The sequence below is a fragment of the Cottoperca gobio genome, chromosome 14 (genome assembly GCF_900634415.1).
Source record: "Cottoperca gobio chromosome 14, fCotGob3.1, whole genome shotgun sequence".
Taxonomy (NCBI): domain Eukaryota; kingdom Metazoa; phylum Chordata; class Actinopteri; order Perciformes; family Bovichtidae; genus Cottoperca; species Cottoperca gobio.
In genome coordinates, this window is record NC_041368.1 from 21,693,574 (window position 1) to 21,719,970 (window position 26,397).

The 26,397-nt window shown below is 43.6% G+C and overlaps 1 protein-coding gene across 4 annotated transcripts; it reads left to right on the top strand.

The window, feature by feature from the left end:
• The first annotated feature begins 345 nt into the window (after positions 1–345).
• LOC115018694 (uncharacterized) lies at positions 346–24,676 on the top strand. 4 transcript variants are annotated; one of them, XM_029447852.1, is made up of 25 exons: positions 346–440; positions 545–635; positions 2,364–3,256; positions 7,009–7,147; positions 7,973–8,145; positions 8,325–12,276; positions 13,083–13,195; positions 13,360–13,609; positions 14,115–14,215; positions 14,349–14,391; positions 14,540–14,766; positions 14,974–15,111; positions 15,318–15,441; positions 15,525–15,725; positions 15,808–15,987; positions 16,136–16,292; positions 16,629–16,834; positions 16,916–17,028; positions 17,381–17,527; positions 17,805–17,927; positions 18,008–18,124; positions 20,503–20,644; positions 20,897–21,003; positions 21,297–21,489; positions 22,301–24,676. In XM_029447852.1, exons 3-25 carry the CDS (start codon positions 2,381–2,383, stop codon positions 23,044–23,046), a joined length of 8,568 nt encoding a protein of 2,855 aa, XP_029303712.1. In that variant the 5' UTR covers positions 346–440; positions 545–635; positions 2,364–2,380; the 3' UTR covers positions 23,047–24,676. The 4 variants fall into 4 exon arrangements, with proteins under 4 accessions (XP_029303712.1, XP_029303710.1, XP_029303711.1 ...); XM_029447850.1 differs by lacking the exons at positions 346–440; positions 545–635 and adding an exon at positions 743–886; XM_029447851.1 differs by lacking the exons at positions 346–440; positions 545–635 and adding an exon at positions 1,264–1,411.
• Positions 24,677–26,397: the final 1,721 nt, after the last annotated feature.

Genomic DNA, 26,397 nt, shown 5'->3' on the forward strand with positions numbered 1-26,397 from the left:
TTAACACCTGAAACACCCCCCCCTCTACCCGCCCTCCCATGTCCCTACTGACATATCGTGTTCAAATATACAAATATGTCCAATAAAAATCAAACACACCAAAGCTCAGCTCAGTCTCACCGGCCGAGAAGCTCTCCCGTGAGAGACCCGTGTTTCCCTTCATTTGCACCAAAACCAGTAACCAAAAAAAAAACAGCACAGTCGACGTTTAAAGTGCCATTTAATGTTTTTGGACGTGCGTTTGACACACACACACACACATACACACACACACATTCACCAGAGGTGCCTCAGTCCCCTCTTCTTGTCGTGGCACACACGCTCTTAAGACAGTGACTTTGGGAGGCACAACATGTGAAGAAAATGTTCCTGTCGTGGCATGGCTGATTCAGGACAGGACTCAGATCAGCCTCCAGGAACACCTCCAGGGCACATAAGAGGTGCGTTTTGAGGCTCAGTCCCTCCGTGGCTGGGTGAACTTTATATCGAGCATATATTAACACTTTGTGGCCTGCTCTTTTTTTTTTTTTTTCCTCCTCTAAAGGCTGGAGGACTCCATTTTGAAGGGACCGGGTGTGCAGCCAGAGCCTACACAGCAACTCGTCTCAGGAAAGGAAACCCATCTGTTTTTCCGGGTAGCCTGCTGCACCATTTCACTGCTTCTCAGACGTGTTAGTGGTGGACATTTTTAAATTACTTCGTCTCCTGCAGGCGCATATGTGCTGCCCAAGTGCGTGTCGAGGGGGTGAAGAAGATGCCAGTTTGTTGGCACAAGTTTGGCATGTGACATGTTGGTGATGGCAGCCTGCTTTAGGTTAATAATTGATGCTTATAATTAAGAAGAGGGGCGGGGCAAATTTTTTGGAGGTGTCCGTGTGGTTGTCCGGTACGTTTTTTTGGTGCCTGTCAACTCAGATTATTATTATTTTATTTATTTTAGAAGAGAGATTTACGGCCCCTTCTGTGCTCCATGCTGTGGACCGGCTGGGGAGGGAGGCAGTGGTGACGACTGGCAGTGCGCACAGCAGAGACAGACTGACTTTCAAGGGGCAGGCAGAGTCTGCAGGCAGGAAATAGCCATTCAACAGAGCAGAGATGTATACACGGCGAATTATAAAGTAGTTATCACAAAGCAGAAGGGGGAGTGTCGCTGGAGGAGCACAACACGCCTGAATCTCTAATTCCAGGGGCCGCTGGACCAGGCTTTAGCGCATGTAGAGAGGAGGAGGAGGGAGGAGGAGGAGGGAGGAGGTGGAGGGGGCAGTGAGTGAGTACGTTTCACAGGATCCAGGCCTAGTAGTATTGCCGCTGGGACTCTCCTCATCCGCTTTCAAAAAATTGGAAATTGGCACATTTAAACGCCAAAATGAGCGCATTGAGGGTCATGTTTGCGGTGGCCGACACCGGAATGGTAAGATTCTCGCGACAGATCCCGTGTCATTTGGCGTTTTTTCCGTGATTTTGTTGTTTGATGCACACATAGCCTGCATCCGCCGGGGAGGGAAGTGTGTGTGTGTGTGTATCTGCTTGTGTGTGTGTGTGTGTCAGTGTGTGTTGGTGAACTTGTTTTGTGTCGTGTCGTCTCGTGTTATGTGGCGTTCAGTGTTTCAGTCTCATGCAAGCATGGAAGACACTGCAAGCCATGATCGACACACACACACACACACACACACTGACACACTGACACACACATGCAGTTGCACACACCTATGCACACGCGCGTGCACGAACGGGTCCATTTTAATTCCAGTTCGTGGTTGCAGCCGGCGTGTTTAACGTGGGGTTGATTTTATAACATGACGCGCTATAATTAATGGTGTGTGTGTTTCTACTGTATGCATGCGCGTGAGTTACCAGGCTGCTGACCTTATCGTACTTCATGTCATTTTCATCATATCGCGATAATGTTCCTCAAAGGCTTCACAGCGGTTGTTGTGGTGTCTTGCGCAGAGTAATGTCACGTTAGATCGATCCGCTTGTCGCCAGTGAGTGTTTACGTTTTATTCTGACATCATGTGAAGGCAGATTGTGTTGTTTTTCACGGGTTTGATGTGTAAGCTTTGTCACTTTAAAAAAAATATATCTCATCACCAGCTGCCTGGGATAACTTTAAATACACTGCAGCGATGTTGTGACAGATTGTAGAGACATGCTGTTTTAAAAAGAGCCTGGGTCAAGTGTCTTCTTATAGGAATATTAACGTAGGGTTATAGATATAAAACTAAATCACAAGTGAGTCCCACGGGTGTTTTTATAACGAGCCTTGATGTAAGAAAATAAGATATCTTAAAAGTCATCCAAACTTTGATGTTTATGATTTGTTTTGGTATTCTCCCTCTGATGATTCCCTGTTTATGTTTCAGGGAGGAGTCATGCCAGCATGAGTGGGCCCTACCCAGGCCCTGGCAGGGAGACTCATCAGTCCAGCCGCCCTTTGACCCCCGGCCGTGACCTCTCAGCCTCTAGACACCATGACCACAGGATCGGGCTAACCATGTCTGCCTCTTCCCTCAAGCATGCATCCGTCTATGGGTTCACACAAAGGGACCACTCCTCCTCCTCTTCCTCTTCCTCCTCCTACAGCCCTCTCAGGAGGCTGCAGCATCTCACCAGCATGGTGAGCCAGCCTGACCTGGTCCTGCCGGTGAGGGAGCCAGAGAGGAGCTGGGAGTGGGGCGTGAATAAGAAGGAGAGGGGGAAGGGGATGGAGATGGAGAGGGACTCCTGGGCTGATTGCACTAGCAGGGATTATTCTGGCACCCAGAACACAAGCAGAGAGGAGAGCTTTGGGGGCTCTTCTGCTGAACAGAAACAGCCCGTGGTCCAAACTAGAAGTCATGATGTGGCGGCAGCAAATCGCAGCGATCCTGTCGTCTCCGAGAAGAAGACAGAAGGTTGTTTCTCGGGCCCGCCCAGCCCGGCCTTCTCTTTGGACAGCAACAGCCCCTTCGCTAACGGCTTCCTCCACTTTGAATCCTCTTTGTTTGAGGATGACGACAACGACGAAGAGCAGGAGGCGGTGTCACCTCTGGGAGGAGGCTTGCAGGACAAACACGAGAGGGCGGGGAATGTTCTCCCGTCCTCTCCTGAACACATGAATTCGGACGCCAAGGATGCTACCCGGTCGTCAGCCAAGGTGGTCACCCGGTCCCAGTCCTCGGGTCAGCGCAGGAGATACTGGGACGGCTCGGATGACGAGTGGGAGAGCGGCACCGAGCTGCTCCTGCTTGAGGATAGTCCTTCAAGGCATTCAATGGCAAGTTTTACCGTTATTACCTGAAGTAAACAAAAGAACAGATTGTATAACAATAGCAACACCTCTATTAGGTCGACAAACAGCTTTATTTATGGTGTGACAACAGTGTAACATTTCAAAATGGCCTTCAGTCAAAGGAGATTCACCTGACAGAAAATATTTGCTAAGGTGTTGGATTACATAACTTTCTCACGCACAAATCCTGTGCATGAAAAGCTGAACACCTGCACTGTTTGTCAGCTGTAATAATAATGGGTGGGCTCAGACGAGACACGGCTCCACAACCGTTGCTCTGTCATTGATAAACATGGTTGTCTTCTTTTTACAAACAAACTAAAGGACGTTGAGCTTCTCCAGAGGCTGTATGAAAATACTGTAAGGAGAGCTGAAAGGGGGGAGGGTGAGGTGAAAGGGACAGGTGCCTTTTTTAAACAGGAAGTCAGTTATTGTGGTTAAGATGCTGATTTGGCCTCCTCATCTACATGGTCTGCAGCAGTGGCTGCTCATGGAGGCGATTTAAGGTCCTTAAAAAACCCTTAGAGCCTGATTGCAAAAATCACTCATTCTCTGTCATACATTTTTAAAATCTGAAGACACACGACCTCATACACATATTTTTACATTCAGTGTGACTTTCACTTCCTGAGGATATCATTGTCTCTGAACAAATGTCCATAAATGTGTTTAAATGTCCTAGAAAAAAGGGGCTGATGATAACTCCAGAACCTGCCTGAGAAACAACACATTCTGAAGTTGTCTTCAGTGTTAAAGTAATCCAGAGTTAGTTGTCTGTACATCCATGGGTACACTGCAAACAGGGATAATGGCTAATTCGGCACGTGTCTATTTCCTGAAATCTTAACAAAAATAGGTGAAAAGAAGGGGGCTAAAGTTGTAGACTCAATTATACTTCCTGTTTACAACACCCAAAGCATTATGGGAACTGTAGTCCCAAAACTTGAAGAATGATTTCCCTCCCCAATAGAGGTGAGACAAAGAATAATGATAGTCCTGACTAACTTTCTTGTGTTGCATCTTTTTATGTCCCATCAACATGTTTTTTATATTCCGGGAACAGACACTCTCCTCTTATCTATTCATACAACAACCTGTAATGTTTCAGCACGTTCTCCAGGATAACAGCCACATATCTGAATTCTCACAGGTCTATCAACGTTAACACAGCGGACATTTTGACTTGTTTCAGTAGGAGAATGCAAAGACATTACTAATAACATTAGTGATGGCTCTGTTCTATTTACGTGTCCCAGTAAGTCATGACAGTGTGACAAAGAGCCAGCATGCACAATACCACGTAGTGTCTATCCTTGTGAGCATTGTGTTTTGATGAAGATATATATTTTGGAGGCGACCTCCGTTTATTCTGATAAATAACAAAATCCTCTTGTCAACCGAACACAAGTTAAGTGATGCAGGAATATGTTTGTGTGCTACACAATAAGTTTAAGCTAGCAGGTAAACATATCAACCTAGTTTAACAGAAGGCTAAAACAAGGAATTTATATTCTATGACCACAATGTAAGCCAAAGAGAAGAGGTAAAGGCGGGAGATCATTTATAGGGGGGGGGGGGGGACCCACGGATGTGAACATAGGGGTACAGAAACTGATCCTAAATGGAACTCGACCATCATTTATTTTTTACTTTGCTTTCCCTACTGTGACATGTCAAGTGTCTTCTGTTAAAAAGGACCTTATAGTCCTTTTTATAGAGGTAATTCAGAGCCAACATGTGGGCATAGAACAGCAAGGAAGTCGTAGCTTAGTGAGCTTTAGAAGTGCTAGTATGCGGATTAGTTTGACTGTGTGGACAGAGCTAGGCTAGCTGGTTCCCCCTGTTTGTAGTTGTTATGCTAAGCTAGGCTAATCAGCTGTTGGCTGTAGCTTCACATTTAGTGGACAAATACAAATTGTCTCAGCAACAAGTGCAATACCTGAAATGTTGAAAAGAAAATTGATAGAAATATATATTTTCCGGTGTTCCCCAGGGATCCATTTTGAGACCACTGTTATTGTCTGTGTATAAGCTGCAACTGGGTCACATATTTCAGTGACACAACATGCATTTTCTGGCTGCTGGCTGCACGTTTCCTTAAAAGAAACATTGGTCCTGATGGGATTCCTAATGTGGTGCTTTCATACGAAGTGTTGTACAATTAGGACGTTCTTTTGCAGGTTGATTTTTAACAAACAAATAAAAATAAGTAGGAAACAATGACTGCCTCGGTGGAAAGAATTTAAGAAGACCAACATAGCCGTAACATATTCTGGCTTTGTTACATATGGACTAAAATATAAAGACAAAACTTGCATAAAATGCATAAATACCAGCCAGTTTGTTGCTGGTTCAGTTCAGTACAAAGTTAGACTTATAAAAGCACTGATTATAAGATTAATAGCTCAGCAGCCTACACTTTACTACACAGATTCAGTGTTAAAGATTAATTTGTACAAGTACTTAACACCTCTACAGGCTAGCTGTTTCCGCCTGCTTCCTGTTTTACTGCTAATCGTCTTCTGGCTGTAACTTCAGACAGATATGAGAGTGATATTGACTTTCTCATCCAACTCTCTGCAAATAAGCGTATTTCCCAAAATGTGGAACTATTCCTTTAAAATACTCCAGCCAGCGTTACATCATCGCAGTAGCCAGTATCAGCCCTCTGGCCATTCCTGCTACATGCCGGTCATAACTCAGGGCTGCTCATGTACCACGCCAGTCCTCTCAACCTGCTGCTGCTACTCCATTTGCACAAAGACTATAGAAGCCACTGTTTATACATGGTTATGATATTCTTCTTTTGTGGTTCGACACTGGTTGTGGAACCGGAGAAAACTAAAGTTAGTTAAACCTTTGACCTTTGTATAAGGGGTCAAAGGTTTCAGCTTCTGGCCAACTTTCATGCTGCTGTTTCTTATAAGATTTTATTGAGATTTCTCAATATATATAATAAACACTTCCTGCCCCAACAAAAAAATCTTAACGACAAAGTCGAACAAGACAGGAAGACAAAACAAATCAAACAGCTCAACGTCAGTATCTTCATATCTGATTAAATATGTTGAATATAAATACACATACATCATCCTTTTCGAATATCGGATCATCGCTATAGAGTACCCCCATCTTATCCTTCACCAGCTGAAAAAAGATTGTGCCCCCACAAATGTTATAAAATATTAAACGCACTCAGCAAATCATTTTCAGCAAACGCCAGTTAACATTTTGTCTTTGCCTGTCCTTTGTCTTCCAATATTGGAGCATGGAGTTTATTAAAATGTAGCTTCATATATGTTATTGTGATTAAAGTTACGTCTTTGGTTGTTGTTCATAATTGTAATATTTATGATTTCAAATACACAGTCTTGGAAGATCAGCAGGTGTTTGACACAGGCAGACATGTATGATCATTACATTACAGGTCATTTAGCAGACGCTCTTATCCAGAGCGACTTACATTGAACTAAGTACAGGGACAGTCTCCCTGGAGCAGCTCAGGGTTAAGTACCTTGCTCAGGGGTAAAATGGTGGCAGCCTGGTATTGAACAACAGACCTCCTAGTGTTTTGTTTTGAAGGCGTACCACTAGGCCATCACCACCCATCATTGGTGAATCGTCACATAAAGGACTATGCAAGTTGTCTGTTGATGGTTTGGAAATTACAGTAATGAGTGATGAATCATTTTCACTCGTCTGATTGTACTTTCATTTCTTCATGTTGTCGACAACAGAACAGCCTCAAGAAAAAGTCTTTGCCGTCTGTGAAGTTTTTAGAGGGTGAAGTTATTTGGGCAAAGTTCAACCGAAGACCATGGTGGCCCTGTGAGGTGACCGTTGACCCCGTAGAGGGAATCTATCACCGCGTGAAAGGTGGGCCTGAGACATTGTTGACTTCATGTGATTCCCTTCATTGTACAAGGGTTGTTTTCAATTGTGTGATATGCTCTATGGACTGTTTAGTTAATTGATATTCCTAGCTTGCAATAGCATAGCATGATTGATGATTAACGATACACCAAAAGGAATAAAATTGTCTTAGATTATAATTTAGTATATAATATAAGATGCTTGCTGATCAACACATTAAGAAATGTATGTATAGTATGTTGTAAACCGTTCAATGTCCTACAATTGGCATGCCAAATTCCATATAGGTTTAGCTTACTAAGCGGACTCTCTTCTTACGTTATGTCAAGCTCTTGCATCTAGAGCTGCAGAGACTAATTGATTAATCGATTCGTTGTCAACTATTTTGATAATCGGTTTGAGTAAGACTCTGATTCCAGCTTCTTTAATGTAAAAATGTTCTGGTTTCTTTACTCTATGACAGTAAATGTTGTAACTTGGTCTTTGGGAAACACCGATTTAATAGTTAAAGTCTAGTCACAAACATTCTCTTTTGCTGGATTGCCCTAATGTCTCAGCAGGTCAATGTAAACGCCACAATCTGCTGTATTGTGGGTTTACGTTTATTTCCACTGTCTAATAAATCATGTATACTTTTAAAACATTAATATTTGGCCATGTAATAATATGTCATGCTCAAAACGCTGACACTAGTATGACCATTTGATTTTAGTGCTCTTGCATTTAAAGCTCCCGTTACTTAGTTGATGTACTCGTGTACTTCCTGTGCAGGACGATGTAGTTTTCATTTGCGTATCATGAGATTGAGGCTGATGTTTGTTGTTTTAGAGCCCAGTGACCGGCCCTGTCGGCTCTACCATGTCAGGACCTTCGGGGAGCCTGTGGAGCTAGCCTGGGTGGAGGAAAAATCAACTCACATTTTCCACGGAGGCTTTGAATTTGAACAGCTCGCCCTAATGCACCGGCGGGGGAAGCAAAGGGAGCAGAACTACAAATACACTGTAATTACTATTTTATAAATGATGAGTTGCTACTTGCATGCCCTAATAAAAAGTTGGTCTAAATCATTATCATTGCTGTGATCATCGTTCATGAATAACTTCAGCTACAAGAAACCAATTCTTCTGTAAAGTGGTTTGTTTGCAAAGATTGAGCAGTGTTTCCCTTTATCTTTCTGTAGATTGCAAAGCGTTTTCAGGACTCTTGGAAATCCAGTGTGGCAGAAGCTGAATCTGTTCTCCAAGAGAGACCCAAAATGGCTTCTTCCTTTCCTTCGATCATAGATGATCCCTTCCACGACAGTTCCACACCGGAGAGAGAAAACAAGGCCTATCCGACCTTTCCTCCCTCCACTTCATCCACCCTTCCTGAGACATCGCACTTCACCAATGGGTCCATTTCATCACCAATTACAACTCTAGCAAAGCCAAGCACTTTAAGGAAATCTTCTGGCAAGAAGAAACCAAGTAAATCATCAAAGGACATTAGTATTAAACACTCTAAAAAGACATTGCATAATAGCCCTGACCAATCTGATAGAGACAATGGAGAATGTCCATATTCTGATCTCGACTCAGTTCCTAAGATTTTGTGTCCTAAAGCACTTGAACGTCAGTCTAAGCTAGTTTCGACTCAGCCATCTGTCACAGTTGTCAAAGAGATGAAGAAGCAGCCAGAGATTCAGACTGGCCTTTGGTTCAGTAAGTCAGGCAAAGACAGACGACCTAAAACAACCAGTCCGATGCCAGACCGCACTCTTTTTGGTAAGGTGGCCTGTAAGAAAAAGAACTCAACTGCGGTAAGTAAAAAGTTACTGGTACCTAGTTTCTCCTCCAGTGGTGGGCTCAGTGACCAGTCAGTGTTGTCAGACAAGCGTAGAACTCCTGCTGAAACAAATCTGTCACCTGAACAGCCAGGACGTTTGAAGTGTCTAAACACCCCGGTTGCTAATAGGCCTTTTGGTACCACTGGCAATCACACTGACCAGTCAGGGTTTTCAGACAAGCATAAGACTGTGGCACCTGCTGAAACAAATTTTCCACCAAAAGAGCCGGAACATTCTAAGAGTAAAAACACCAAGGTTGCTAATAGGCCTTTTGGTACAACTTTCAGTCCTACTGACCAGTCAGGGTTTTCAGAGTTTTTAAACAAACAGAGGTCGCTGGTCTCTGTTGAGACTGGGGTGCCCTCAGACAAGTGTCGATATTCAAAGGCTAGAAAGACAGTCGATAATACAATGGAAACTGTTACTGTCTCACCATCGGACCAATTAGGTAGTGCAGATGTTAAAAATGCCTTAGAGCCCAGCCCAGTCATTTTCAATGATCAAACCAGGTTGAGTGTAAAGAGATTCAGTCAAACTCAACACTCAGATGAGATGGCTACTGAAAAGGTCCATGTAATTGACAGTTCTGACCAAGCAGAAGAAACGGAAAGTAAAGAATTGAGTGTAAAGAGAGTCAGTCAAGCTCGACATTCAGACAAGATTGCTAATAAAAAGGTCCATGTAATTGACAGGAGCTCTGACCAAGCAGAAGAAAAAGAAAGTAAAGAATTGAGTGTAAAGAGAGTCAGTCAAACTCGACATACAGACAAGATGCCTAATACAAAGATCCATGTAATTGACAGGAGCTCTGACCAAGCAGAAGAAAAAGAAAGTAAAAAATTGAGTGTAAAGAGAGTCAGTCAAACTCGACATTCAGACAAGATTGCTAATAAAAAGGTCCATGTAATTGACAGGAGCTCTGACCAAGCAGAAGAAAAAGAAAGTAAAGAATTGAGTGTAAAGAGAGTCAGTCAAACTCGACATACAGACAAGATGCCTAATACAAAGATCCATGTAATTGACAGGAGTTCTGACCAAGCAGAAGAAAAAGAAAGTAAAGAATTGAGTGTAAAGAGAGTCAGTCAAACTCGACATACAGACAAGATGCCTAATACAAAGATCCATGTAATTGACAGGAGTTCTGACCAAGCAGAAGAAAAAGAAAGTAAAAAATTGAGTGTAAAGAGAGTCAGTCAAACTCGACATACAGACAAGATTGCTAATAAAAAGGTCCATGTAATTGACAGTTCTGACCAAGCAGAAGAAAAAGAAAGTAAAAAATTGAGTGTCAAGAGAGTCAGTCAAACTCAACATTCAGACACGATGGCTAATAAAACAATCCATGTAAATGACAGGATTTCTGACAAAGGAGAAGGAAAGCCTCCAGCGTCCAGTTTAAATGTTGACACTAATGACGCATTAGCAAGGCTAGAAACGCAAACAAGTCTGGTCTCCAAGTGTAGGCTGCCCTTTGTCAAATTAATACGCAAGGACATAAAGGGTAAGAAGTTCCTAAACTCCAGTGTAACCGTTAATCCCAATGACCAAGCTGGATGCACAAAGAAAGAAAAAACACCAGATACTAATGTGAGTAAAAGGTCTTCTAAACAATCCGATTGGGAGGGCGGCAAGGCAAGTGTCTCCATAGATCAGGCAATCTGTTCAGAATCTATAAAGGTCTCAGTTAAGAAGTTAAAAGCAAGTAGTGGTACGGGTATTCTTCGTCTCTCGTCAGAATCATCACAAGGTAAAACTATCGTTGCCTCCGATTTGGCAAGTGTGCCTAATGAGTTAGGTAGCCCAGAAGCGGAAAGGGTACCAGTTTTAAATGTAAGTCCAAGCAATGTGACTTACTCATCGTCTAACCAATCAGAACAGTCAGAGGGTAAGAAGACTCCTGCATCCAATGAATTAAGCATGTCCTCTGAGCAGGTAGGCAGCTCAGAGCAAATAATTACATCTGCCACTAGTTCAGATTTTGATAAAACTCTTCTATCTTCTTACCGGCATGGGAATTTAGCATGTAGAAATGCTCCTGTTCTCGAAGGTCCGTCTTGTGCGAAATCCAAGAAAGTTGTCCACAAATCAAAGCAGGTTCCAGATGAAGTCAATAAAGTCCTACTCCTTGAGCAGCCTGCCCACCTCCCAGCCAGCAGTCGGTTGATGACCAGAGCCCTGAAGGCCATGCAACAGAAGAAGCGTGAAAAAGCCAAAAGGAAGGCTGAACTGAAAGAACTCTTAAATCCACACAGAATAACTGAGGACCTTGCATGTAACTCTGCACGTAACTCCAAACTGGACTTTTGCACTAAAATTCAATCTCATTATGACAATGGCGATTGTGATAAGGACACTTTTTCTAGCTGTAGCACCTCCCCTTTGACGTTTGCTGATTCACTTGACTTTGAAACTGATGTCAAGAGTGAAGATGAAAACCACTCAATATCTTCAACTCCACCAATGGACTTCATACCCCTTACTTCTAGGGTAAAGGCAAAGAAGGAAGATCAATCCTCTGACAGACACTCCACATCCTCAGCTTCCTCACCATTTTCTTTTATCAATTCCTTTAAAAACGTGGATGAGGTATCCTTTCAGTCCCTGACAAATGAGGGTGATGGTAAACCTATCTCATTTAAAGCAGACACAAACTACAAGTTTAGCACTTTTCTCATGATGCTGAAGGACTTGCATGACACCAGAGAGCGAGAGGGGACCCCCTTAGAACTGGAAATTGGACCACCAAGTGCACATGTTAAAGAGGAACCCTTAGTAATGCCTGGGAAGGCTACACCCGCAGGCCAAGAACAACAAATTGAACATGGTAATGATTCAAATTCAAGTCCAGATAAAATTGAAAACAAACACAGTGAGGAGAGCACAAGTCAGACGTCCAAGAGGCCCTATAACAAAAGGTGCAGCTCCACTGGGGTCAAAAAGAAAGCCAACCGAAAAGTGCCTTGTCGTCCTGCCAGGTCTGGGCCTGGTTTCCCAGGACTGAAGTCTTTGCCAACAACAGACTCTTCATCAGGAGTGGATTGCTCATCAAGAGTCCAGTCCCTCTTTGGCATACAGACCAGCAGCTGGGAGAGGCACGCTGGAGGTGGTGAAGGAGAAGTTGGGGAGGAGGAGGAGGAGGATAGGTGGAACAGCGTAAATGAGAATCTGCAGAACATGGTGCCTTTGGAGCAGAGGGGGTGTGACACTATGCTGTGTCTGGAACAGCCGAATGGCCTTGTTGGAGATTGCACTGAGACGACCACAAGCTTCATGCACAATGCTGGAGAAGGTGACAAGGCTCCAAAAGGTAAGAACAGTCTGGTTTAGAGTCTGCCCAAAGTAATTAAGCATGATTTGATCCAATTCCCAGCTGTATCCGGTGCTCTAAAAACAACTGGAAGTTGTAGTTATTGATGTTTGGCCCACTGATTTGGCTCACAATTTGCATCTCAGAGTCATAACTCAGTCGAGTCTTAGCACACGGACATGATACGCATACTTTTAGATTCAGTGAGTGACACTTTCCGGAGATATTCATTCATTTTCAGATGTAAAAAAGTCCATAATGCTGCTTAGAAATGAGAAAAAGACGATTCTTATAACTGCAGAACTTGCCTGAGAATCATTATGTTTTTAAGTAATTTAGTTATAGTTGTACATCCATGGATACATTGCACAAATTAACTACTGGGAGCTAATTTAACATACTTTTAATTATGCCAATTTGCCAAAATGTAAACATTCATGGTCTCTGCCATTTCTACAAATGTCATCCAACACATCACAATTTGTCAACTCTGAGCTTTAAGAAAATATCCACTTACAAGGTTGTGAATACCACAAGAGAGGGCCGTTTACGTGGAGTCTTTCATGAACACGTTAAACGGGACCAGACTTTGTATGGTTGCTACGTGCTAGCAGTTAAGCTAACTCTCACTGATGATGCTAACCAAGGGGTTAAACAGACTACAAACACCAATCGTTTTGCCTTTGGTAACTAGTCAAGGTATAAGGGTGATAACATAATCTTCTCATTTATGTTACTTCATGCTACACACTATAGACAACAAGGATTTTAAACAGCTAGTTGTTTCTCTTATATATCTTTTTCAGCACATAAACGAATAAGAAAACCAAGCAAGAGGCTGATTGAATGGACAGAAGAGTATGATCAGATTTTCTCCACCAGGAAGAAAACCAAAAAGCCTCTCCAGTTGATTGGAAAGGTAAAACTCATGCAAAGTAAGATCTGTTGTAACTTGTAATTATATGTTGTTATACTTCTATACATAATACTATAGCATTAACTTCCAATATCAGTTGTTTCCAGCTGCACATTAGGCTTGTATTACTGATTGGCAATAAAATCACATCATTTGTTTTCTCTCAGCCCATTACTTCCATGTCCGAACTCCCGGGATCGGACAGCAGTGCACAGGACGACCACCCATCCTTGAACTTGCTTCCTGAAACACAGACGCCACCTCCTGAGGAAATTGCTGCAACAACGCCTTCCGAACTTCAAATTCCCAGCACTGAAAACACGACCCCCCAAGATGCACCGGTGCTTTCCATCGACACACTAACCCCTCCTCCTGAAGCTGACCTCTCGCTGTCAGAAGGCCTCGTCAAAGGCAACGGTGAGGCAGTGTTTGTGTTTCTTATCAAAGAGCCGTCCCCAAACTGTTGGAAGAACACAGTTAAAAAATTGTTTGCTGGAATATTAAGATTTCCCTTTATTGGATCTGAGGGGCGCAAACCTTGAAAAACAGCCCCAAACCAAAAGTACAAAGAAATATGGTGTCAAGATACTTACATTGGTGGAATAAGCATTCTGCAAATATTTATTTCTGCTGGAACAGACGGGGGGTGTATGGAGATTGACTCCCTTTTGGAGCCTCAAGTGGCCGTTTGATGAACTGCAGTCTTCGGCGCCTCTGCAAAACTGATAAACAAACCTGTAATCATTTTTTAATCTTTGTTGTTTTTGTAATATATTGGATAATTTTACCTCTTTAGGCCTTAAACAGTTATCAGAGACATTTAGAGAGGATTCACTGCAGACTTCTAAGACATCGGCCCCCAGGACTCTGGTTGAATATGAAACAATGCATTGAGTGTTTTTCTGTGACATGTAATTGGCAGGAAACGTTCCCGTGCTGGAGAAGAAGCGGAAGAGGAAACCCACTCAGAAGATCCTGGAGTACTGTATGGAGGCAGAAGCCTCAACGGGCCCCAAGAAAAAGGTAAATATCTGTTGTGTGTATTCATCTGAAACACTTGTATTTTACTACTTTATACTTCTACAATAATATTATGAATGCGGAAGTTTCTGAAGGATGTTTTTCTGCTGTCATGGTAACGTTTCTCTCGTCACAGGTCAAAACACTGAAGAACAATTCAAATCCTGCTCCTCAGTCAGGTCAGTGAATCATCTCGCTGTGTTTATACTGCAGTGCAACTCATGACAATCATACACTTTGTTTTTTCATTGTGTACATAATCTTTTGGGGAAAAGCACTTGTTGTTGAACAGTTCCATATAAATGAACTCGTCTTTATTTCACCCAGATTCTGGACCGCCATCTTTAAAATCAAAGAGTAAGCAGCTCACAGCGTCCAGCTCCGCGCCGACACCCACAGAGGCTTCCACCTGTGCGCCCACAGACCTTCCACCCAGCTCTCCTGCACCCTGCAGTCCGGCGCCCGCTCCGCCCGAACTCGACCCGGAGGAGACGCCGTCAGCTGACGTTGATGCTCCTCAAGAAGAGGACAAAAAGGACACAGCAGAGTCAGAGGTCTGCCATCTTTCTTCTTCATCTTCTGGTTCATGTAGAAACTGTTGGTTACATACATTTAGTGAATGGTTTTATGGGATTATGCAAAACTGCTTCAAAGATATTTTATTTTTCCACTTGCTGTTCTTTTAGTTTGCGATATTTGAGATCAGAATAAAATACAGGCTCTGATTTCTCTCTGCATGATATCGTCCTTTTTCTCTTTAGGGGGAGCCGTCCAGCTTGGATCACAGCTTCTCCTCCATGAAGGACGACTTGTCGCTGTGTGACGACCTACTTTTACCCTCGAGGAAGATCATAGGGGACCGAGGGGGTCCTGCCTCCATGAAGGAGAACATATGTCAGGTGAGGCTCATGGAGAAAGTTCTTCTTCACTTTCAGAATTATATATATATATATAAATATATATATATATATATAAATGTATATCTGTGGAGCCCCAACAATAATACCTTTACTCACCAGACTACACAGACAATAGAAACCCAACATACTTTGAATCACTCTCATTATATTAGGTGTTTTTAAGTAGGTTGTGTTTTCTGTCTCAGGTGTGTGAGAAGACGGGGGAGCTGCTGCTCTGTGAGGGTCAGTGCTGCGGCGCCTTCCACCTGCCCTGCATCTCTCTGGCCGAGGCCCCGAAAGGGAAGTTTGTCTGTCCGGAGTGCAAATCAGGTAAAATAAAAAAAGATCTGATAGACGTTAACATGCACATGCTAAACGTACTAAAGGTGATGATTTAAACTTTTTCTCCCCAGGCGTCCACACCTGCTTTGTGTGTAAGAAGCGCAGCGAGGACGTGCGGCGCTGTATGATTCCTGTGTGTGGGAAGTTTTACCACGGTGAGTGTATCGCCAACTTCGCGCCGACCGCACCTGTGAACCGAGGCTTTCGCTGCTCCATCCACGTCTGTCTCACCTGCTTCATCACAAACCCCAGCAGCTCGTCCATCTCTAAAGGTAAACCAGAGGACGCTCGGATGACTTTCTGTTATCACGGTTGTTTGGTGCACGTTGTGACTGTACGCTTGTTCGTCTGTAGGCCGTCTGGTTCGGTGTGTGCGCTGCCCGGTGGCCTATCATGCTACAGACCTCTGCATGGCAGCAGGCACCGTCGTCCTCTCCAACAACAGCATCATCTGTCCCAACCACTTCGCCCCCCGCCGCGGCGTCAAGAACCACGAACACGTCAACGTCAGCTGGTGCTTCGTCTGCACCGAAGGTACAGATTTATGAATGTGGAGTAACTTCAGCTAACAAACGTTCAGCCTGAAGCCGTAAACTAAAAATGCTAGCTAGTAGCTCTAGGCTACCTTCACATGCACACCCTGAAACAATCAACAGCTGTAACGATGCCTCCCGTCCTCCAGGGGGCAGTCTGCTGTGCTGCGAGTCCTGTCCGGCTGCGTTCCACCGCGAGTGTCTGAACATGGAGATGCCTAAAGGCAGCTGGTTCTGCAACGACTGCAAGGCTGGGAAGAAACCTCGCTACAAGGACATCCTCTGGGTGAAGGTCGGCCGGTACAGGTCAGTTGTGTTCAAGTTACAAGAAGATTTCCATCAGTCTGTGCCCTGACCTTTCCTGTAGCAACACCATGAGGGATGTTTGTCCAATATTCTTTGTTCTTTGTAACGAACTTCCTGCAAATCTAATAGCATTTCCAGAGAGAGTAATCAGAACGTCTGCATACAAAAATGCTGCTAGCACAGCTGTAGACTCTGTGTTGTTCATTTAAACGACACATTTGTTGTTATTTCTTAGCTTTTTTAGAATCCTGCAACACATGTTCAAACAAAACCTTGTTTATTATACAACAGATGGATCATGTGGGCTAAACATTTTTCCTCTTCTGCTCCATGAAGGTGGTGGCCAGCGGAGGTCAGCCATCCCAAAACGATCCCAGAGAACATCCTGCGGATGAGGCACGACGTCGGGGAGTTTCCCGTCCACTTCTTCGGCTCCAACGATTACCTGTGGACCTACCAGGCCCGGGTCTTCCCTTATATGGACGTGGACGCCAACAGCAAAGAGAAGATGGGGAAAGGTGTTGATGCCACCTACAGGAAAGGTATCGCGTGTGTTCAGCACAATGTCTCCTCGTGTTGTTGCTTGTGTCTTCACTTTGTACCTGACTGTTGATCGTCCTCAGCTCTGGAGGAGGCGGCTGTTCGATTTCGTGAGCTGCAGGCGGAGAAGGAGCTCCGGCAGCTTCAGGAGGACAGGAAGAACGACAGGAAGCCTCCTCCGTACAAACACATAAAGGTCAGTGTGCTCTTACTTCACGTCTCTGTTCAGCGTGTGATTCAATGAGTTTGCATTAAGTGATCAATGAAGGTGAATACATTCGAGCATTTATTCATTATGTATGCTGGTGCTAAGCATTAGTGCACTTCAAATATATATTTATTTCCCAACATGAGGACACGTCAAGTGTTCGTGTTCGTGCATGATTGGTTGATTTTTAGCAATGATTTAATTTTTAATGTAAAAGTCTGCAGAACGCAGTCGATCTCTGTTGGCCGTCCGACCTGCTGAATGAGACTAAGCTCTGACACACTCGATATATTACCTGCTGTACGTTCATGTTTCCTTCCACCTTGTTTGACTCCTCCAGGTGAATCGACCAATAGGAAAGGTTCAGATCTTCACGGCCGACCTGTCGGAGATCCCGCGCTGTAACTGTAAGGCGACAGACGAGAGTCCGTGCGGGATGGACTCGGAGTGCCTCAACCGCATGCTGCTGTACGAATGTCACCCGCAGGTAGAGAAACACCTCCACCTCCATTGTTGTTATCTTTTAGTATAATATGCACAAATACTTCTGTCTAAATAACCAATAATCTGCACGTATTACAGCGATTACTTTGTTCTTTAAGTTTTTCTCAAGACAACTGAACAGACAAATTGGCGAGTAGCAGAAATAAACATTTTATAAACACAAACATGAATGGAAAATATAAATATAAAACTGATAACACTCACTTTAAAGCTTTGTGAAAACCAAAACAATGAGCTCAAAGAGGCAGGCATGTTTGCAGGTTTGCCCGGCGGGGGAGCGCTGCCTGAACCAGGCGTTCAGCAAGCGTCAGTACAGCCAGGTGGAGATCTTCAGGACGCTGTCTCGAGGCTGGGGGCTCCGCTGTGTCCACGACATCAAGAAGGTAACTACACTAAAAGGACGGGCTTCAGGAGGTGTTTACAGTCCAGAGGCTCAACACTGTTGAATGTTTCATCCTCTCAGGGTCAGTTTGTGAGCGAGTACGTCGGGGAGGTGATTGACGAGGAGGAGTGCAGGTCCAGGATCAAACACGCTCAGGAGAACGACATCTGTAACTTCTACATGCTGACTCTGGACAAGGTACAGCTGCAGAGGGGTTCAGTATGTAGTGTGCGAGTTATACACTGTTCAGGCAGTGAGGAAACAATAAAGGAGTCAGTCAGTCGTGTGTAAATATAATCGTGCTCTCCTTTCAAAACCTGAAGGGAGGGAGAGGTCGACAACAAAGGTTCATTCAATGTGGAAAACGAAAAAAACAGAAGACCTGGGCTAAGGCCGTTTCCATAATGTCATAATGTATCCACGCCGTGAATCAGAGCCGCTCCAAAGTATGATGGGTTCTTCTTCGGCCCATGCTACACCGCTCCAACAAGTTTCATGAAAATTGGACCAGCAGACAAATCAAATGTATTTATACAGCCCAATAACCCTCTGTCCTCAGACCCTCTGTCCTCAGACCCTCTGTCCTCAGACCCTCTGTCCTTAGACCCTCTGTCCTCAGACCCTCTGTCCTCAGACCCTCTGTCTTTAGACCCTCTGTCCTCAGACCCTCTGTCCTTAGACCCTCTGTCCTTAGACCCTCTGTCTTTAGACCCTCTGTCCTCAGACCCTTTGTCCTCAGACCCTCTGTCTTTAGACCCTCTGTCCTCAGACCCTCTGTCCTTAGACCCTCTGTCCTTAGACCCTCTGTCCTCAGACCCTCTGTCTTTAGACCCTCTGTCCTCAGACCCTCTGTCCTTAGACCCTCTGTCCTCAGACCCTCTGTCCTTAGACCCTCTGTCCTCAGACTCTCTGTCCTCAGACCCTCTGTCCTCAGACCCTCTGTCCTTACACCCTCTGTCCTTACACCCTCTGTCCTTAGACCCTCTGTCCTTAGACCCTCTGTCCTTACACCCTCTGTCCTTACACCCTCTGTTCTTACACCCTCTGTCCTTAGACCCTCTGTCCTCAGACCCTCTGTCCTCAGACCCTCTGTCTTTAGACCCTCTGTCTTTAGACCCTCTGTCCTTACACCCTCTGTCATCAGACTCTCTGTCCTCAGACCCTCTGTCCTCAGACCCTCTGTCCTTACACCCTCTGTCCTTACACCCTCTGTCCTTAGACCCTCTGTCCTTAGACCCTCTGTCCTTACACCCTCTGTTCTTACACCCTCTGTCCTTACACCCTCTGTTCTTAGACCCTCTGTTCTTAGACCCTCTGTCCTCAGACCCTCTGTTCTTAGACCCTCTGTCCTCAGACCCTCTGTCCTTAGACCCTCTGTCTTTAGACCCTCGCATCGCACAAGGAAAAACTTCCTAAAAGAAACCAACAATTAAAGGGGAAAAATGGAAGAAACCTCAGGGAGAGACTGAGGAGGGATCCCTCTCCCAGGACGGACAGACGTGCAATAGATGTCGTGTGTACAGGATAAACAACATAGTACAAATACAACATTTGACAGAAATGATGTGTTGAAAAAGAGAAAGTTTGGATGAATCCAGGAAAATGTCAAAAAGGCTTCCCAGTGTCCAGCAGGACCAGGGCAGCAGGCGCAGCCACGATTAATGATCCTGACGTAAACTTTATCAGTGGCAACCTGCCACATGAGACACAGACACTCCGGGGATGATGCCCCGGATGATGAGTTAGTAACATACATTTACATAAATGCATACAGATAGAGATGGAGAAGAAGAGAGGGAGGGGAGGAGAGAGGAAGAGAAGGAGAGCAGGGAGGTGTCCCCCGGCAGTCTAAGCCTATAGCAGCATAACTAGGGGCTGATCCAGGGCAAACCTGAGCCAGCCCTAACTATAAGCTTTATCAAAAAGGAAAGTCTTTAGCCTTCTCTTAAATGTGGAGAGTGTGTCTGCCTCCCGAACACAAACTGGAAGCTGGTTCCACTGGAGAGGAGCTTGATAGCTGATCAAACTGGAAAAACTTAACTTCCCTATTTTCATCTTGTGAAGTTGATATAAGTCTTTAAAACCCAATCAGAGAAATCCTACCTGAACCCGACATGCATCAATATATTTTTAAAGACAAGCAAGGAGTTAGAACGACCCGATACAAGCTCCAGCGAAACAAGACTCTTTCTGTTTCGACTGAAGATGACTTGGATCTCACTCGGGTCCTGATTTTAAAGACATCTACTGGTTGGAGAGCGTTTTTATTAAATGTGTTTATTTACGCCTTTGTTACATCTCTTTTCCTCATTTCCTGTCGTCTCTCTACACTTTGTAAAAACTAAAATTACTTTAAAGTTGCCAAATTACCAACAACTTTCTTTCCGCTGCCTCATTTGACTGAAACTCCCCCGCGCACGCTGCACTGGGCACACAATGATCAGACAGACTAAGTCAATTTCAAAGTCTTAAAAATACCGAACTCTCAGAGCTCTGCTTGCACAAGTTATAGAGTCGCCATGAAGATAGAATATGTCGTGGTGTGCGTACGATCCAGTTGTGTGTTTGTGTGTTAGGATCGGATCATCGATGCCGGTCCGAAGGGGAACGAGGCTCGCTTCATGAACCACTGCTGTCAGCCGAACTGTGAGACGCAGAAGTGGACGGTGAGCGGAGACACCCGGGTGGGACTGTTCGCTCTGGTTGACGTCGCTGCAGGTAAATAGAAATATAACCGCTGCATCAACTGCTTTAGGAACGTTTTTGAACGTCACACACACACTTTCCATTAAATCCAATATTTGTTCAACAAAGTAAAGAAGAGTTTAATGGAGTAAGTGTGTGTGTGTGTGTGTGTGTGTGTGTGTGTGTGTGTGTGTGTGTGTGTGTGTGTGTGTGTGTGTGTGTGTGTGTGTGTGTGTGTGTGTGTGTGTGTGTGTGTGTGTGTGTGTGTGTGTTCGTTCTGTTCAGGCATAGAGCTCACCTTCAACTACAACCTGGAGTGTTTGGGGAACGGGAAGACGGTGTGTAAATGTGGAGCACCAAACTGCAGCGGCTTCCTGGGTGTCAGGCCAAAGGTGAGGGACACAAACTAAATTACTGCTTGGCTTGATGTGTTGTTAAAGATCAGTGGTGGAAGAAGTAATCAGATCCTTTACTTAAGTAAAAGTATGTATCAGCAAAATGTACTTAAGGTATGAAAAGTAAAAGTATTCAATGTGCAGTGAAATGTTCCCTGTTTTTAGATTAATATTACTGCTGGTAGTTTAATCTGCAGCGATGCATCATATTCTATAAGTGTTCATGGGACAGGAAGGGGATGGAAAACTGTGAGAAGTAAGTAAAGCTGTCTCTTCTCTCCCCGAAACAGAACAACCCTCCATCTGACGACAAAGGGCGTAAGATGAAGAGGAGGGGCAAGAGGAAGAAGGTGGCGGTGACCAAAGAGCGAGAGGACGAGTGTTTCAGCTGCGGAGATGGAGGACAGATGGTTTCCTGTAAGAGACCCGGCTGTCCAAAGGTTTACCACGCCGACTGCCTCAACCTCACCAAGAGGCCTGCAGGTCAGTCAGACATCTGTGGTGTCGGCAGTTTTCTTTATATATATATATTTATTATATATATTATTATATATATTATTATTATTTTATATTATAATAATAATTGTTCACAAAGGTTTCACCAACTTGGGATGTCAGAGAATCAATATTTATTTATCCGCCTGCTGAGCAAGAACATTGATTTGTGAGTTATTAGTTAATTATTAAGTTTATTATATAAGTTTATCTCGATTTGATTTGATTCTTGACCTTTATTTTCCGAATATAACAATTAAAGTAAACTATCAAAGATCTTATATTTTATAAGTACAACCTTGATGTTCTAACTACAGCTGTGAAATAAATGTATATATTATTTATTTATTTATTTTTATATATATATATATATATATATATACACACATTTATTATATACATTTATTATATTTTATATATTATTATATATGCATTTATTATTATATATTTATATATATATAGATATTATATATTATATATTTATTTATATTATATATTTATTTATTTTTATATATATATATATATATGTATGTTATATTTATTTATATATATTATTATATATAAAATCAAGTATTTGATCAATTAACTCTCACAGGGGCCATTTGTTTGCAATAAGTACTTTAATTGTAATTAAATTAGTACTGAGTAAATCATCAGAATTCTTCTTCCAGCTGAAGTACTTGAGTAAATACTTAAATGTTTTCCACGACTGGCTTTTGCACATATTTTAAAACACAGTTTTAAACATGACGTCAAAGTTTTGTACCGTCCTTCACGTTCCTGTCTGTCTTCGCTGTAGGTCGTTGGGAGTGTCCGTGGCACCAGTGTGACATTTGTGCTAAGGATGCGGCGTCCTTCTGCGAGATGTGTCCCAGCTCCTACTGCAACCAGCACCGCGAAGGTCTGCTCTTCATCTCCAAGCTGGACGGGAAGCTGTGCTGCAGCGATCACGACCCCTGTGGGTCCGACCCGCTGGAGCCGGGGGAGATCCGGGAGTACACGACGGAGCCCGGAGCCCTGACCTCGGGGCTGGGCATGGCCGTCATCCCCTCAGCTGCTCCCACCACCACCAGTCAGAACCCGACCGCCGGGAAGGTCCAGGAGATCAGCGGCGGCGCATGTGCCTCTGAGTCACTTCCTGCTTTACCCATCACTCTCCCCGTCGCAGCGCCCGCCTCCTCGCCTCCCCTCGGCAGCTCCGACGCTCCCGGCAGCCCGCCGGTGTACGACCTGCCGCACTACTCGCCCATCTCCTCGTATGAGGAGGAGAGGGATGTCGACGAGGAGGAGGTGGACGAGGAGGAGGAGGAGGTGGACGAGGAGGAGGAGGAGGTGGACGAGGAGGAGGTGGAGGAAGAAGAGGAGGTGGAGGAGGAGTCGGAGGAAGAAGAAGAAGATGATGAGGAGGAGTCGGAGGAGAGCCAGAAATCAGATCCTCATGAAGAGGCGGTGATGGAGTACCTGGAGATCAACGAGGATGAGGAGGAGGAGGAAGAAGAAGAAGAGGAGGATGAAGAAGAAGAAGACGAAGAGGACGAGGAGTGACGCACAGTGGATTATTATTATTATTATTATTATTATTATTATTATTAAAACTGCAGGCAACACGCCTTCACTGTCACTACAGTTGTCACGACAACAAATGAAGATTAACCAATCACACGTAGCCCAGTCCGTCACTGTGTCCAATGAGCAGGTGGATGTATGGAGGAACTTTTTAGGACAAAACTAAATCAAAACATAAATAAATTCTTCATAAATCAAATAAATAAACAGCGTAAATACTGTATAGAACCATATTTATACACAGACAGATATTATTTATTTAGTTTTGTCCTAATGATCGGTTCATGTCGCAGTGACTTTGCACACACTGGCGCTGACTGCACCTTCATATGGGAGATCTGACAAAGAACATTAATCTGGAACTTCTCCACTCAGCACATCTGGAGATTTGTTAACATATTTCACTCCGATATTCTTGTTTTCTCACCGACTTCACCGGCCAGTTTGTTTTTGGTATTTGTAGATTTCAGCCAAGAGAAAAAGCTTCGTGTAGTTGGAGACGGGTGTTGTGTCTGCAGAGCTGTAGGTGTTTCGTGCTAGAAGAGACCGTCGCTTCCTGTCTTCAGTCCACGTGGATGACCTGACGTGGTTACATTTGAATCAAATGGTGGCCATGTTTTTAAAAGTACCAGAAAAAAAAACAACCCAGTTATCTGAGTCGCTCCAAATATGAACCGATAATACTTTTACTTTCTAATCAGAAGGAAGGAAACATTCAACGTGCCGTCACTGAAGACGTTTGGGGATTAAACTCCGTTTTTAATTGTAGGATTGAACTGGTGCACAAAAAGAAACTCAACCAGCTCGTACAGCTGGACTGAAATGTCAGTTCAACGATGTATAATTAGGATTTTACTGGACACGAGAGTCCACAGTTCTTCATCCGGCGGTGCTTCAACATCAGACTATCTCCGATAAAATGTGAAAGTGCCACGTGGTCGGCTGCCTGGTGTAGCCTCGACATGAAACCCACGACGAGAAGATACTGCGCTCACGGAAAGTCATGATTTGACCATTTGATGCCAAAAAGAAAAAGGATTTGAACTGACGAGGATTCGGTGTGTGACTGGGAACAGTCTGCGTGCCTCACAGGAAGTGTTTACGCCGCCACAGGACGCTAAAGCTGTGTCGTGGGTCATTTCGCAGACTCCCCTGAAGCCTCCATCACCAAAGTCCGAGTCGCCATGGTGGTCTGAATGCTGTCGTTATTTATAAACTCTTCTGTGACGCACAAACGATGAAGGTGAGGAGAGTCACTCTCCATCGAGGGGGGGGGGGAACAAAAAGTCTTTGGCGGGACGTGTGAAACGACGGACTCCCACCACGACGCTTGCACTTCAGTATGTGTTCTTGCCACACGTGTTTGCGCTCTGTCTTCAAGCTTAATATCGTCTGTGTGTTATCTGCCGATGCCTTAGAGTGTATTTCTTTGGAGATGTTTTTAAGGAATGGTTTGGCGCCTGTGAGAGCCAAGTGTCCCTACTAATGCCTTTTTACAGTTGCCCAACAAGCAATGTTTCATTCCAGTGTAATTATGACCTGTTAGATCTCAACCATTAAAACAACTGCTCTATATATAAATATATAAGAAAAAGAAGTTATGAAATGAGCTTTGTACTGGCCTCGTTCTTTTCTTTATGTATTGGTCCGACATAAAGCTTCACATCCAATTATTTTACCACCCAGGTGCTTTGAAGCGTATTAAAACAATGTTCTTTAGAAGACAGCAGCTCCCATAAGCCCGTCAGAGCCTCATGTGATAGTAAAGGTGTCCAGAACCGGTTTAAATACCTGAGAATATGCACAGAAAACACAGAAATATGTGTGTTTTCAGACGACCGATTAAATGCTCTCTAATCTGATACTCAAACACAACAGCAGGAAGTGGAGACGCTGTGGTAAACTTTATTTTTCACTTTGCGTGCACCTGTGCAGGTACGCCACGAGTGAGTACAAAAAGAAATGTAGTGTTTGTGAATCTACAACAGGTAGCGTCGCTGCATTTAAAGATTACAATTACATTTTGCAAAGACAATAAACATTGTAAACAAATATAATGGCACCTTAAACCCGTCATTTAATAAATAATCAATCGGGAACATTGTGTAGTGATCAGTTTAGAGTCCAGAGAGTTCTTCACGCCGCAGCAGAACCAAAGTAAGTCATGTTTGTCTTTATTTGAACATTTCCCCCCCCCCCTTGTCTTTAAATAATGTGAATTGCTTGATGAATTTGTTTTTGCAGCACCATGAAGGTGGAGGTTGTGAGAATGACACTGCTGAAAATAAAATAAAACCGGTGAGTTGTCGGTAGTTTCCGGAGATTACTTGTTTTAAAAACACATGTTGTGATAAAGCAAAAGAATACCTTATATTTTATATTCCTACGGAGGTTTACAAATCATTTTTAAGTTCCTAGATCTGTTTTATTATTTTTAATACAGGGTTTCTGCTGTCTTCACGGTGATTATTTTAAGACCACAGATGTAAAACCAGAAGGTTCAGTAAGGCCTACAATTATTTATTATAAGTACATGGAGTTATAGATTTATACCACATGTTTGGTCGTACTTCCCAGCTGTATATAACCACCATTTCTAGTAATATAATTAATCAATTCAACCCTGATAAGCAGCAGCAAATGAATGCATGGATAACCAATAAAAAATAATGAATTTCAGTTTGTTTACTGTTTTTGCTAAAATCGGCCATTATTAAAATGTACCTATTATTAGAGACAACTTGTTTACGTGGGTCTGAATGTAATGCTTGTTAAGACTTTAAGACTGGCAGATACTCTGTAATATTACTTTGTTTTTTTCAGTGGTGTCGCTCATCTGTGCTTTTGGGTCAACATTAACAATTCTAACATGTACGGAGTGTCCCTGAACGCATCACCGAGAACAGTTTTCAAAATGCTCTCAACTTGGAGAGAAGCTTAAAAACACAACGGGAGTTATTTCCAAAATATATTTGCATTATTAAGCCCAGGTGATGGGCTAAACAATACGTTGATTTAGTTCTGTTCCACTGATTGTTGCTGATTAAGTGATTTTATTTGGCTTGTTATAATGTCCCTTTGAGGCACAAGAATTATCTGCAAGTGGAATAAGAAAAAGCTGATTGTTTTGCAGGCCACGATGCATAAATGTTAAGGTTTGTGAGGATTTCCAACACATTTTACATTTTTATACAGTATATTGCTATTATTTTCACTCAAATGCATAAAAAGCTCAGATATTATACACAAAGGCAAAACAAAATGTGGATCCCTGTACAATCAGCTTTGTGCATCAAAATATCTACACATGAAACGTCAAAGCAGGAACAT